This window comes from Oncorhynchus kisutch, linkage group LG14, assembly GCF_002021735.2.
Source record: "Oncorhynchus kisutch isolate 150728-3 linkage group LG14, Okis_V2, whole genome shotgun sequence".
Lineage (NCBI taxonomy): Eukaryota > Metazoa > Chordata > Actinopteri > Salmoniformes > Salmonidae > Oncorhynchus > Oncorhynchus kisutch.
The window spans coordinates 429,004-443,441 of record NC_034187.2 but is presented as its reverse complement, the minus strand read 5'-3'; the positions used below and the strand labels follow the sequence as shown (position 1 = coordinate 443,441).

Below are 14,438 nucleotides of genomic sequence, written 5' to 3'. Positions count from 1 at the left end.
CTCTCTCCTCCCTCCCTGCCTTACCCCCTCTGTGCTTCTCCCTCTCTCCCCCTTAGCTAAGGCACCAGCAGTGGAGTCTGGTGATGGAGAGTGCTGTCCCTTCAGACCGTGGGAACTACACCTGTGTTGTACAGAACAAGTACGGCACCATCACCCACAGCTACCAGCTAGACGTGCTAGGTAAGACACCACCACAGCTAGACGTGCTAGGTAAGACACCACCACAGCTAGACGTGCTAGGTAAGACACCACCACAGCTAAACGTGCTAGGTAAGACACCACCACAGCTAAATGTGCTAGGTAAGACACCACCACAGCTACCAGCTAGACATGCTAGGTAAGACACCACCACAGCTAGACGTGCTAGGTAAGACACCACCACAGCTACCAGCTAGACATGCTAGGTAAGAAACCACCACAGCTACCAGCTAGACGTGCTAGGTAAGACACCACCACAGCTACCAGCTAGACGTGCTAGGTAAGACACCACCACAGCTACCGGCTAGACGTGCTAGGTAAGACATCACCACAGCTAGACTTGCTAGGTAGGACATCACCACAGCTACCAGCTAGACGTGCTAGGTAAGACATCACCACAGCTACCAGCTAGAATAGCTAGGTAAGACACCACCACAGCTAAAATCAAATCAAATCAAATCAAATTTTATTTGTCACATACACATGGTTAGCAGATGTTAATGCGAGTGTAGCGAAATGCTTGTGCTTCTAGTTCTGACAATGCAGTAATAACCAACAAGTAATCTAGCTAACAATTCCAAAACTACTACCTTATAGACACAAGTGTAAGGGGATAAAGAATATGTACATAAAGATATATGAATGAGTGATGGTACAGAGCGGCATAGGCAAGATACAGTAGATGGTATTGAGTACAGTATATACATATGAGATGAGTATGTAAACAAAGTGGCATAGTTAAAGTGGCTAGTGATACATGTATTACATAAAGATGCAGTAGATGATATAGAGTACAGTATATACGTATACATATGAGATTAATAATGTAGGGTATGTAAACATTATATTAGGTAGCATTGTTTAACGTGGCCAGTGATATATTTTACATAATTTCCCATCAATTCCCATTATTAAAGTGGCTGGAGTTGAGTCACCACTCAATGTTAGTGGTGGCTGTTTAACAGCCTGATGGCCTTGAGATAGAAGCTGTTTTTCAGTCTCTCGGTCCCAGCTTTGATGCACCTGTACTGACCTCGCCTTCTGGATGATAGCGGGGTGAACAGGCAGTGGCTCGGGTGGTTGTTGTCCTTGATGATCTTTATGGCCTTCCTGTGACATCGGGTGGTGTAGGTGTCCTGGAGGGCAGGTAGTTTGCCCCCGGTGATGTGTTGTGCAGACCTCACTACCCTCTGGAGAGCCTTACGGTTGTGGGCGGAGCAGTTGCCGTACCAGGAGGTGATACAGCCCGACAGGATGCTCTCGATTGTGCATCTGTAGAAGTTTGTCAGTGCTTTTGGTGATAAGCCGAATTTCTTCAGCCACCTGAGGTTGAAGAGGCACTGCTGCGCCTTCTTCACGATGCTGTCTGTTTGGGTGACCAATTCAGTTTGTCTGTGATGTGTACGCCGAGGAACTTAAAACTTACTACCCTCTCCACTACTGTTCCATCGATGTGGATAGGGGGTGTTCCCTCTGCTGTTTCCTGAAGTCCACAATCATCTCCTTAGTTTTGTTGACGTTGAGTGTGAGGTTATTTTCCTGACACCACACTCCGAGGGCCCTCACCTCCTCCCTGTAGGCCGTCTCGTCGTTGTTGGTAATCAAGCCTACCACTGTTGTGTCGTCCGCAAACTTGATGATTGAGTTGGAGGCGTGCGTGGCCACACAGTCGTCGGTGAACAGGGAGTACAGGAGAGGGCTCAGAACGCACCCTTGTGGGGCCCCAGTGTTGAGGATCAGCGGGGTGGAGATGTTGTTGCCTTCCCTCACCACCTGGGGGCGGCCCGTCAGGAAGTCCAGTACCCAGTTGCACAGGGCGGGGTCGAGACCCAGGGTCTCGAGCTTGATGATGAGCTTGGAGGGCACTATGGTGTTAAATGCCGAGCTGTAGTCGATGAACAGCATTCTCACATAGGTATTCCTCTTGTCCAGATGGGTTAGGGCAGTGTGCAGTGTGGTTGAGATTGCATCGTCTGCGGACCTATTTGGGCGGTAAGCAAATTGGAGTGGGTCTAGGGTGTCAGGTAGGGTGGAGGTGATATGGTCCTTGACTAGTCTCTCAAAGCACTTCATGATGACGGAAGTGAGTGGTAGTCGTTTAGCTCAGTTACCTTAGCTTTCTTGGGAACAGGAACAATGGTGGCCCTCTTGAAGCATGTGGGAACAACAGACTGGGATAGGGATTGATTGAATATGTCCGTAAACACCCCAGCCAGCTGGTCTGCGCATGCTCTGAGGGCGCGGCTGGGGATGCCGTCTGGGCCTGCAGCCTTGCGAGGGTTGACACGTTTAAATGATTTCCTCACGTCGGCTGCAGTGAGGGAGAGTCCGCATGTTTTGGTTGCGGGCTGTGTCAGTGGCACTGTATTGTCCTCAAAGCGGGCAAAAAAGTTATTTAGTCTGCCTGGGAGCAAGACATCCTGGTCCGTGACGGGGCTGGTTTTCTTTTTGTAATCCATGATTGACTGTAGACCCTGCCACATACCTCTTGTGTCTGAGCCGTTGAATTGAGATTCTACTTTGTCTCTATACTGACGCTTAGCTTGTTTGATTGCCTTGCGGAGGGAATAGCTACACTGTTTGTATTCGGTCATGTTTCCGGTCACCTTGCCCTGATTAAAAGCAGTGGTTCGCGCTTTCAGTTTCACGCGAATGCTGCCATCAATCCACGGTTTCTGGGTTGGGAATGTTTTAATCGTTGCTATGGGAACGACATCTTCAACGCACGTTCTATTGAACTCGCTCTCCGAATCAGCGTATTCGTCAATGTTGTTTGATGCAATACGAAACATATCCCAGTCCACGTGATGGAAGCAGTCTTGAAGTGTGGAATCAGATTGGTCGGACCAGCGTTGAACAGACCTCAGCGTTGAACAGACCTCAGCGCGGGAGCTTCTTGTTTTAGTTTCTGTCTGTAGGCAGGGATCAACAAAATGGAGTCGTGGTCAGCTTTTCCGAAAGGAGAGCGGTGCAGGGCCTTATATGCGCCGCAGAAGTTAGAATAGCAATGATCCGATATGCTGATACGGGGCGGCAGAGTAGCCTAGTGGTTAGAGCATTGGACTAGTAACCGAAAGGTTGCAAGTTCAAATCCCCGAGCTGACAAGGTACAAAATCTGTCGTTCTGCCCCTGAACAGGCAGTTAACCCAATGTTCCTAGGCTGTCATTGAAAATAAGAATTTGTTCTTAACTGACTTGCCTAGTAAAATAAAGGTAAAATAATTAAAAAATACAATGCTGATACAATTTAGGGAGTCTTGTTTTCAGATTAGCCTTGTTAAAATCCCCAGCTACAATGAATGCAGCCTCAGGATATATGGATTCCAGTTTGCAAAGAGTCAAATAAAGTTCGTTCAGAGCCATCGATGTGTCTGCTTGGGGGGGAATATATACGGCTGTGATTATAATTGAAGAGAATTCCCTTGGTAGATAATGCGGTCGACATTTGATTGTGAGGAATGCTAAATCAGGTGAACAGAAGGACTTGCTAGGTAAGACACAACCACAGCTAGACATGCTAGGTAAGACACCACCATAGCTAGACGTGCTAGGTAAGACACCACCATAGCTAGACATGCTTGGTAAGACACCACCACACCTACCAGCTAGACGTGCTAGGTAAGACACCACCACAGCTACCAGCTAGACGTGCTAGGTAAGACACCACCACAGCTAGACGTGCTAGGTAAGACACCACCACAGCTAGACGTGCTAGGTAAGACACCACCACAGCTACCAGCTAGACATGCTAGTTAAGACACCACCATAGCTAGACGTGCTAGGTAAGACACCACCACAGCTACCAGCTAGACATGCTAGTTAAGACACCACCACAGCTAGACATGCTAGTTAAGACACCACCACAGCTAGACATGCTAGTTAAGACACCACCATAGCTAGACGTGCTAGTTAAGACACCACCACAGCTAGACATGCTAGTTAAGACACCACCATAGCTAGACATGCTAGTTAAGACACCACCACAGCTAGACATGCTAGTTAAGACACCACCACAGCTAGACATGCTAGTTAAGACACCACCACAGCTAGACATGCTAGTTAAGACACCACCACAGCTAGACATGCTAGTTAAGACACCACCACAGCTAGACATGCTAGTTAAGACACCACCATAGCTAGACGTGCTAGGTAAGACACCACCACAGCTACCAGCTAGACGTGCTAGGTAAGACACCACCACAGCTACCAGCTAGTCGTGCTAGGTAAGACACCACCACACCTACCAGCTAGACGTGCTAGGTAAGACACCACCACAGCTACCAGCTAGACATGCTAGGTAAGACACCACCACAGCTACCAGCTAGACGTGCTAGGTAAGACACCACCACACCTACCAGCTAGACGTGCTAGGTAAGACACCACCACAGCTACCAGCTAGACATGCTAGGTAAGACACCACCACAGCTACCAGCTAGACATGCTAGGTAAGACACCACCACAGCTAGACATGCTAGTTAAGACACCACCACAGCTAGACATGCTAGTTAAGACACCACCATAGCTAGACGTGCTAGGTAAGACACCACCACACCTACCAGCTAGACGTGCTAGGTAAGACACCACCACAGCTACCAGCTAGACATGCTAGGTAAGACACCACCACAGCTACCAGCTAGACATGCTAGGTAAGACACCACCACAGCTAGACATGCTAGTTAAGACACCACCACAGCTACCAGCTAGACATGCTAGTTAAGACACCACCACAGCTACCAGCTAGACATGCTTGGTAAGACACCACCACAGCTAGACGTGCTAGGTAAGACACCACCACAGCTAGACGTGCTAGGTAAGACACCACCACAGCTACCAGCTAGACATGCTAGTTAAGACACCACCATAGCTAGACGTGCTAGGTAAGACACCACCACAGCTACCAGCTAGACATGCTAGTTAAGACACCACCACAGCTAGACATGCTAGTTAAGACACCACCACAGCTAGACATGCTAGTTAAGACACCACCATAGCTAGACGTGCTAGTTAAGACACCACCACAGCTAGACATGCTAGTTAAGACACCACCATAGCTAGACATGCTAGTTAAGACACCACCACAGCTAGACATGCTAGTTAAGACACCACCACAGCTAGACATGCTAGTTAAGACACCACCACAGCTAGACATGCTAGTTAAGACACCACCACAGCTAGACATGCTAGTTAAGACACCACCATAGCTAGACGTGCTAGGTAAGACACCACCACACCTACCAGCTAGACGTGCTAGGTAAGACACCACCACAGCTACCAGCTAGACGTGCTAGGTAAGACACCACCACACCTACCAGCTAGACGTGCTAGGTAAGACACCACCACAGCTACCAGCTAGACATGCTAGGTAAGACACCACCACAGCTACCAGCTAGACGTGCTAGGTAAGACACCACCACACCTACCAGCTAGACGTGCTAGGTAAGACACCACCACAGCTACCAGCTAGACATGCTAGGTAAGACACCACCACAGCTACCAGCTAGACATGCTAGGTAAGACACCACCACAGCTAGACATGCTAGTTAAGACACCACCACAGCTAGACATGCTAGTTAAGACACCACCATAGCTAGACGTGCTAGGTAAGACACCACCACACCTACCAGCTAGACGTGCTAGGTAAGACACCACCACAGCTACCAGCTAGACATGCTAGGTAAGACACCACCACAGCTACCAGCTAGACATGCTAGGTAAGACACCACCACAGCTAGACATGCTAGTTAAGACACCACCACAGCTACCAGCTAGACATGCTTGGTAAGACACCACCATAGCAAAAAAAAAAGGTAGGCTAGTTGAGAACACCTTTATTTAACCAGGGAGGCTAGTTGAGAACACCTTTATTTAACCAGGGAGGCTAGTTGAGAACACCTTTATTTAACCAGGTAGGCTAGTTGAGAACAAGTTCTCATTTGCAACTGCGACCTGGCCAAGATAAAGCATAGCAGTGTGAGCAGACAACAAAGAGTTACACATGGAGTAAACAATTAACATGTCAATAACACAGTAGAAACCAAAGGGGGAGTCTATATACAATGTGTGCAAAAGGCATGAGGAGGTAGGCAAATAAATGTGCTAGGTAAGACACCACCACAGCTACCAGTTAGACGTGCTAGGTAAGACACCACCACAGCTACCAGTTAGACGTGCTAGGTAAGACACCACCACAGCTAAATGTGCTAGGTGAGACACCACCACAACCACAGCTAAATGTGCTAGGTAAGACACCACCACAGCTACCAGCTAGACATGCTGGGTAAGACACCACCACAGCTACCAGTTAGACGTGCTAGGTAAGACACCACCACAGCTAAATGTGCTAGGTAAGACACCACCACAACCACAGCTAGACATTGTTAGGTAAGACACCACCACAGCTAGACGTGCTAGGTAAGACACCACCACAGCTAAATGTGCTAGGTAAGACACCACCACAGCTACCAGCTAGACGTGCTAGGTAAGACACCACCACAGCTCGACCTGCTATGTAAGACATCACCACAGCTAGACATGCTAGTTAAGACACCACCACAGCTAGACGTGCTAGGTAAGACATCACCACAGCTAGACGTGCTAGGTAAGACAGCACGACAGCTAGATGTGCTAGGTAAGACACCACCACAGCTAGACTTGCTAGGTAAGACACCACCACAGCTACCAGCTAGACGTGCTAGGTAAGACACCACCACAGCTAGACGTGCTAGGTAAGACACCACCACAGCTAGACGTGCTAAGTAAGACAACAACATAGCTAGACATGCTAGGTAAGACACCACCACAGCTACCAGCTAGACGTGCCAGGTAAGACACCACCACAGCTAGACGTGCTAGGTAAGACACCACCACAGCTATCCGCTAGACATGCTAGGTAAGACACCACCACAGCTAGACGTCCTAGGTAAGACACCACCACAGCTATCAGCTAGATGTGCTAGGTAAGACACCACCACAGCTAGACGTGCTAGGTAAGACACCACAACAGCTAGACGTGCTAGGTAAGACACCAACATAGCTAGACGTGCTAGGTAAGACACCACCACAGCTACCAGCTAGACGTGCTAGGTAAGACACCACCACAGCTAGACGTCCTAGGTAAGACACCACCACAGCTATCAGCTAGATGTGCTAGGTAAGACACCACCACAGCTAGACGTGCTAGGTAAGACACCACCACAGCTACCAGCTAGACGTGCTAGGTAAGACACCACCACAGCTACCAGCTAGACGTCCTAGGTAAGACACCACCACAGCTACCAGCTAGACGTGCTAGGTAAGACACCACCACAGCTACCAGCTAGACGTCCTAGGTAAGACACCACCACAGCTACCAGCTAGACGTGATAGGTAAGACATCACTACAGCTAGACGTGCTAGGTAAGACACCACCACAGCTTCCAGCAAGACGTGCTAGGTAAGACACCACCACAGCTAGACGTGCTAGGTAAGACATCACCACATCTAGACGTGCTAGGTAAGACATCACCACAGCTAGACGTCCTAGGTAAGACACCACCACAGCTACCAGCTAGACGTGCTAGGTAAGACACCACCACAGCTAGACGTGCTAGGTAAGACCACCACAGCTAGACGTGCTAGGTAAGACACCAACATAGCTAGACGTGCTAGGTAAGACACCACCACAGCTACCAGCTAGACGTGCTAGGTAAGACATCACCACAGCTAGACATACTAGGTAAGACACCACCACAGCTACCAGCTAGACGTGCTAGGTAAGACAGCACGACAGCTAGATGTGCTAGGTAAGACACCACCACAGCTAGACTTGCTAGGTAAGACACCACCACAGCTACCAGCTAGACGTGCTAGGTAAGACACCACCACAGCTAGACGTGCTAGGTAAGACACCACCACAGCTAGACGTGCTAGGTAAGACACCACCACAGCTAGACGTGCTAGGTAAGACACCACCACAGCTAAACGTGCTAAGTAAGACACCACCACAGCTCGACTTGCTAGGTAAGACACCACCACAGCTACCAGCTAGACGTGCTAGGTAAGACACCACCACAGCTAGACGTGCTAGGTAAGACAACAACATAGCTAGACATGCTAGGTAAGACACCACCACAGCTACCAGCTAGACGTGCCAGGTAAGACACCACCACAGCTAGACGTGCTAGGTAAGACACCACCACAGCTATCCGCTAGACATGCTAGGTAAGACACCACCACAGCTAGACGTCCTAGGTAAGACACCACCACAGCTATCAGCTAGATGTGCTAGGTAAGACACCACCAACATAGCTAGACGTGCTAGGTAAGACACCACCACAGCTACCAGCTAGACGTGCTAGGTAAGACACCACCACAGCTAGACGTCCTAGGTAAGACACCACCACAGCTATCAGCTAGATGTGCTAGGTAAGACACCACCACAGCTAGACGTGCTAGGTAAGACACCACCACAGCTACCAGCTAGACGTGCTAGGTAAGACACCACCACAGCTACCAGCTAGACGTCCTAGGTAAGACACCACCACAGCTACCAGCTAGACGTGCTAGGTAAGACACCACCACAGCTACCAGCTAGACGTCCTAGGTAAGACACCACCACAGCTACCAGCTAGACGTGATAGGTAAGACATCACTACAGCTAGACGTGCTAGGTAAGACACCACCACAGCTTCCAGCAAGACGTGCTAGGTAAGACACCACCACAGCTAGACGTGCTAGGTAAGACATCACCACATCTAGACGTGCTAGGTAAGACATCACCACAGCTAGACGTCCTAGGTAAGACACCACCACAGCTACCAGCTAGACGTGCTAGGTAAGACACCACCACAGCTAGACGTGCTAGGTAAGACCACCACAGCTAGACGTGCTAGGTAAGACACCAACATAGCTAGACGTGCTAGGTAAGACACCACCACAGCTACCAGCTAGACGTGCTAGGTAAGACATCACCACAGCTAGACATACTAGGTAAGACACCACCACAGCTACCAGCTAGACGTGCTAGGTAAGACACCACCACAGCTACCAGCTAGACGTGCTAGGTAAGACACCACCACAGCTACCAGCTGGACTTGCTAGGTAAGACGCTCCAACAAGATGTCATAATTTGGGAACTGATAGATTCATTGACTTCAGTTCATATTGTCACATGGTATCAAAGTCATCAGAATCCATACTACACCTGTGTGTTTGTGTTCTGCTGACAAACCTCCTGCCCCTCTCATTTCTCTGGCTCATTCAGAGCGCTCCCCTCACAGGCCCATCCTCCAGGCAGGTCTTCCAGCCAATCAGACAGTGGTATTGGGCAGTAATGTGGAGTTCCACTGTAAGGTGTACAGCGATGCCCAGCCTCACATCCAGTGGCTGAAGCACATCGAGGTGAACGGATCCCGGTATGGTCCCGACGGTGTCCCATACGTCAACATACTCAAGGTGGGTGGGACTTAACGGTCTGCTGAATCAATCACACCTGACTTCTTGTCAGCTAGAGCAAATCAGATCTGACTTCCTGTCTGCTTGGTCAATCACACCTGACATCCAGATTGACTTGGACCAATAAGAAGAGACACTAGATTAAACTCTAGTATTACTCTTGTCTGTAGTAGCTGTGAGGCAACAAGGGATACATTGAGTTGACCTCTAACCTTCTTCATACAAGGTTAGGATGAGGTCATGGGGAGAGTAGTTTTAGTTTGGTGTTCAGTTGATAGTGTGATGTTTCTTTAAAGGATTATAGAGACTGGTCTCTCTCCTTAGTCTTCTAGTTTGTTTAGCATGTATAGTTCTGTAACAGAGCAGTAGTCTGGTGATCTAGAAGAGAGCATGCAGGATTGCTCTCAGGGGACAACACCCTTCCTTCCCACCAGAGTGTTTTAAAAACAGATTTTATTTGAACTCAGAGAAAGAGACTCCCAGAGAAATAAAGAATTTGGCTTTCTCATTTTGGCACCGAGGGAATAAAACAATCATCTGGTTTGGACTAAAGTTAACTAGTGTGGTGGCGGCAGGGAGGAAGGGAGAGACGGCTGTTAACCACCCAGACTCTGATGTGCTGTGTCGCCTCGTCTGAGAGAGGGAGGAGGAGGCGAGGAGGAGGAGAGAAGGAAGGAGGGAAGAGGCACTCGAAAAAGCCACCATGGAAAAACTGAGCAGAAGAACAAGGGGAAGGGCAGAGTCAGCAGAGAGAGAAAGAGAGAGAGAGAGGAGTAGGAGAGCTGAGAGAGAGAGAGAGAGAGAAGTGGGAGAGCTGAAAGAGAGACAAAGAGACAGTGACAGACAGAGTGAAAGACAGAGAGAGAGAGAGGACAGAGAGAAAGACAAAAGTAGGAGGTGAGCAAGAGAGAAAGAGAGAGAGAGAGACAGAGAGAGAAAGAGAGAGAGAAGGAGAGCTGATAGGGAGAGAGAAAGAGAAAGAGTGAGAGAATTAGAAGTGTGTGAGAGAGAGAGAGAGAGAGAGAGAGAGAGAGAGAGATAGAAGGGGAGAGAGAGGGGGGGGGCAGAGAGAGGGGGGACAGAGAAAGAGGGGACAAAGAGAGAGGGGGGGGGGGCAGAGAGAGAGTGAGAGGACAGAGAGCGCCTCGGCTACCCAGACCACGGCTCCACACTATTTTCATCTCCACATAATTGAAGCAGTCTGGGACTGGCCCCACCACAGGCTGTAGAGTTGATCTGGGACTGGCCCCACCACAGTCTGTAGAGTTGATCTGGGACTGGCCCCACCACAGGCTGTAGAGTTGATCTGGGACTGGCCCCACCACAGTCTGTAGAGTTGATCTGGGACCACCATGCCACAGCTCTACTGACATCTTTAGACTATGACTGATGGGGGAGTCTACTGACATTTTACAACTATGACTGATGGGGTGATCTACTGACTTCCTACAACTATGACTGATGGGGGGGTCTACTGACATCCTTTCAACTACGACTGATGGGGGGGTCTACTGACTTCCTACAACTATAACTGATGGGGGGGTCTACTGACTTCCTACAACTATGACTGGGGGGGTCTACTGACTTCCTACAACTATGATTGGGGGGGTCTACTGACTTCCTACAACTATGACTGATGGGGGGGTCTACTGACATCCTACAACTACGACTGATGGGGGGGTCTGCTGACATCCTACAACTATGACAGATGGGGGGGGGGTCTACTGACATCCTACAACTATGACTGATGGGGGGGTCTACTGACATCCTACAACTACGACTGATGGGGGGGTCTACTGACATCCTACAACTATGACAGATGGGGGGGGGTCTACTGACATCCTACAACTATGACTGATGGGGGGTCTACTGACATCCGACAACTTTGGCTGATGGGGGGTCTACTGACATCCTACAACTATGACTGATGGGGGGGGGTCTACTGACATCCTACAACTATGACTGGGGGGGGGGGGGGGTCTGCTGACATCCTACAACTATGACTGGGGGGGTCTGCTGACATCCTACAACTATAACTGATGGGGGGGTCTACTGACATCCTACAACTATGACTGGGGGGGTCTACTGACATCCTACAACTATGACTGGGGGGGTCTGCTGACATCCTACAACTATAACTGATGGGGGTCTACTGACATCCTACAACTATAACTGATGGGGATCTACTGACATCCTACAACTATGACTGATGGGGGTCTACTGACATCCTACAACTATGACTGATGGGGGGGTCTACTGACATCCTACAACTATAACTGATGGGGGGTCTACTGACATCCTACAACTATGACAGATGGGGGGGTCTACTGACATCCTACAACTATTACTGATGGGGGGGTCTACTGACATCCTACAACTATTACTGATGGGGGGGTCTACTGACATCCTACAACTATTACTGATGGTTGTAGGATGTCAGTAGACCCCCCCATCAGTTATAGTTGTAAGATGTCAGTAGACCCCCCCATCAGTCATAGTTGTAGGATGTCAGTAGACCCCCCCATCAGTTATAGTTGTAGGATGTCAGTAGACCCCACCCCCCATCTACTGGCATCCTATAACTGATGGGGGGGGTCTACTGACATCCTACAACTATGACTGATGGGGGGGTCTACTGACATCCTACAACTATGACTGATGGGGGGGGTCTACTGACATCTTACAACTATGACTGATGGGGGGGGGGTCTACTGACATCTTAGGACTATTACTGACGGGGGGTCAGAGCATCTAGGTAGAAGGGGTGAGTGGAATTAAATGTTGGTAGGGATGTTTTTAAGACAAATGTATAGGTATAACATTTCAATGATTGGTAAGTATATTATACAGTTGAAGTCAGAAGTTTACATACACCTTAGCTAAGTACATTTAAACTCAGTTTTTCAGATTTCCTGACATTAATCGTAGTAAAAATTCCCTGTCTTAGGTCAGTTAGGATCACCACTTTATTTAATAATGTAAAATGTCAGAATAATAGTTGAGAGAATGATTTATTTCAGCATTTATTTATTTCATCACATTCCCAGTGGGTCAGAAGTTTTACATACACTCAATTAGTATTTGGTAGCATTGCCTTTAAATGATTTAACTTTGTGTCAAATGTTTCGGGTAGCCTTCCACAAGCTTCCCACAATAAGTTGGGTGAATTGTGGCACATTCCTCCTGACAGAGTGGGTGTTACTGAGTCAGGTTTGTAGGCCTCCTTGCTCACACACACTTTTTCAGTTCTGCCCACACATTTTCTATAGGATCGAGGTCAGCGCTTTGTGATGGACACTCCAATACCTTGACTTTGTTGTCCTTAAGCCATTTTGCCACAACTTTGGAAGTATGCTTGGGGTCATTGTTCATTTGGAAGACCCATTTGCGACCAAGCTTTAACTTCCTGACTGATGTCTTAAGATGTTGCTTCAATATATCCACATAATCATGATGCCATCTATTTTGTGAAGTGCACCAGTCCCTCCTGCAGCAAAGCACCCCCACAACATGCTGCCAACCTTGTGCATTAAATGATTTTCCATAGCCACATCGATTCAACAGAAGTACTCATCATAAATATAGATGATAATACAAGTTATACACATACCTCTCCTTAATGCAACCGCTGTGTCAGATTTTTTTTTAAACTTGCAAGCCATGCAATAATCTGAGACGGCGCACAGAAAATTAATCAAATTAACTGCCATGTTGGAGTCAACAGAAACCAGAAATTACATGATAAATATTCTCTTACCTTTGATGATCTTCATCAGAATGCACTCCCAGAAATCACAGTTCCACAATAAATTCTTGATTTGTTCGATAATGTCCGTTATTTATGTCCAAGTAGCTATTTTTGTTAGTGGTAGGTACACATATCAAAATGCTTGTGCGTTTGGACAAGAACTTCAGACAAAAACTTCAAAAAGTTATATTACAGGTCGAAGAAACATTTCAAACTAAGTATAGAATCAATCATTAGAACGTTTTCTTCAATAAAGTTCCAACCACAGAATTCCTTTGTATCTACAGAAAAAACGGAACGCAAGTCGATATCATGTGGATTGCGCGTGATCAGGAAATTGCTCTCTGCCAGTAAGCTGACTCATTCAGCTTTTATTCAGTCCCACATCACAGCAGAAGCCTCATTCAAGTTTCTAAAGATGGTTGACATCTAGTGGAAGCACTAGGAAGTGCATCATTCATATCCCAATGCGAATTCAATAGGGCCTGGGTTGAAAATATACCAACCTCAGATTTCTCACTTCCTGTTTGGAATTCTTCTCAGGTTTATGCCTGCCATATGAGTTCTGTTATACTCACAGACATCATTCAAACAGTTTTAGAAACTTCAGAGTGTTTTCTATCCAATCCTAATAATAATATGGATATATTAGCAACTGGGACTGAGGAGCAGGCCTTTTACTCTGGGCACCTCTGGGCACCTTTCATCCAAGCTACGCAATACTGCCCCGGCAGCCATAAGAAGACATGTGTGTTGTGGTTGAAAAACAAGTTTTAATGACTCCAACCCAAGTGTATGTAAACTTCCGACTTCAACTGTATAATGTACGTCATTTAGCAGATACTTTTATTCACAGTCATTCCTATATAAATGTGTTCTATGGGTGAGCCAGATGTAATATATTAATACTTCATATGATAAATTATGTTTTAATGAACCACGTCCAGTTTTGATACATGTTCTGTTTTCTCCTCGTGTTTAATTATTGATCAACAGTTTTGTGTGTGTTCTACGTACGTACTTACATACGCCTTTCAGTTGTCGGACTGACTAGTTAAA

The 14,438-nt window shown here is 47.7% G+C and overlaps 1 protein-coding gene across 1 annotated transcript in view; it reads left to right on the top strand.

The window, feature by feature from the left end:
• Window positions 1-14,438, top strand: part of fgfr3 (fibroblast growth factor receptor 3) — a 229,702-nt gene that overhangs the window by 158,158 nt on the left and 57,106 nt on the right. Inside the window, 2 exon segments of the mRNA XM_031787620.1 lie at window positions 57-180; window positions 9,441-9,631. Coding sequence (XP_031643480.1) covers window positions 57-180; window positions 9,441-9,631 — 315 coding nt within the window.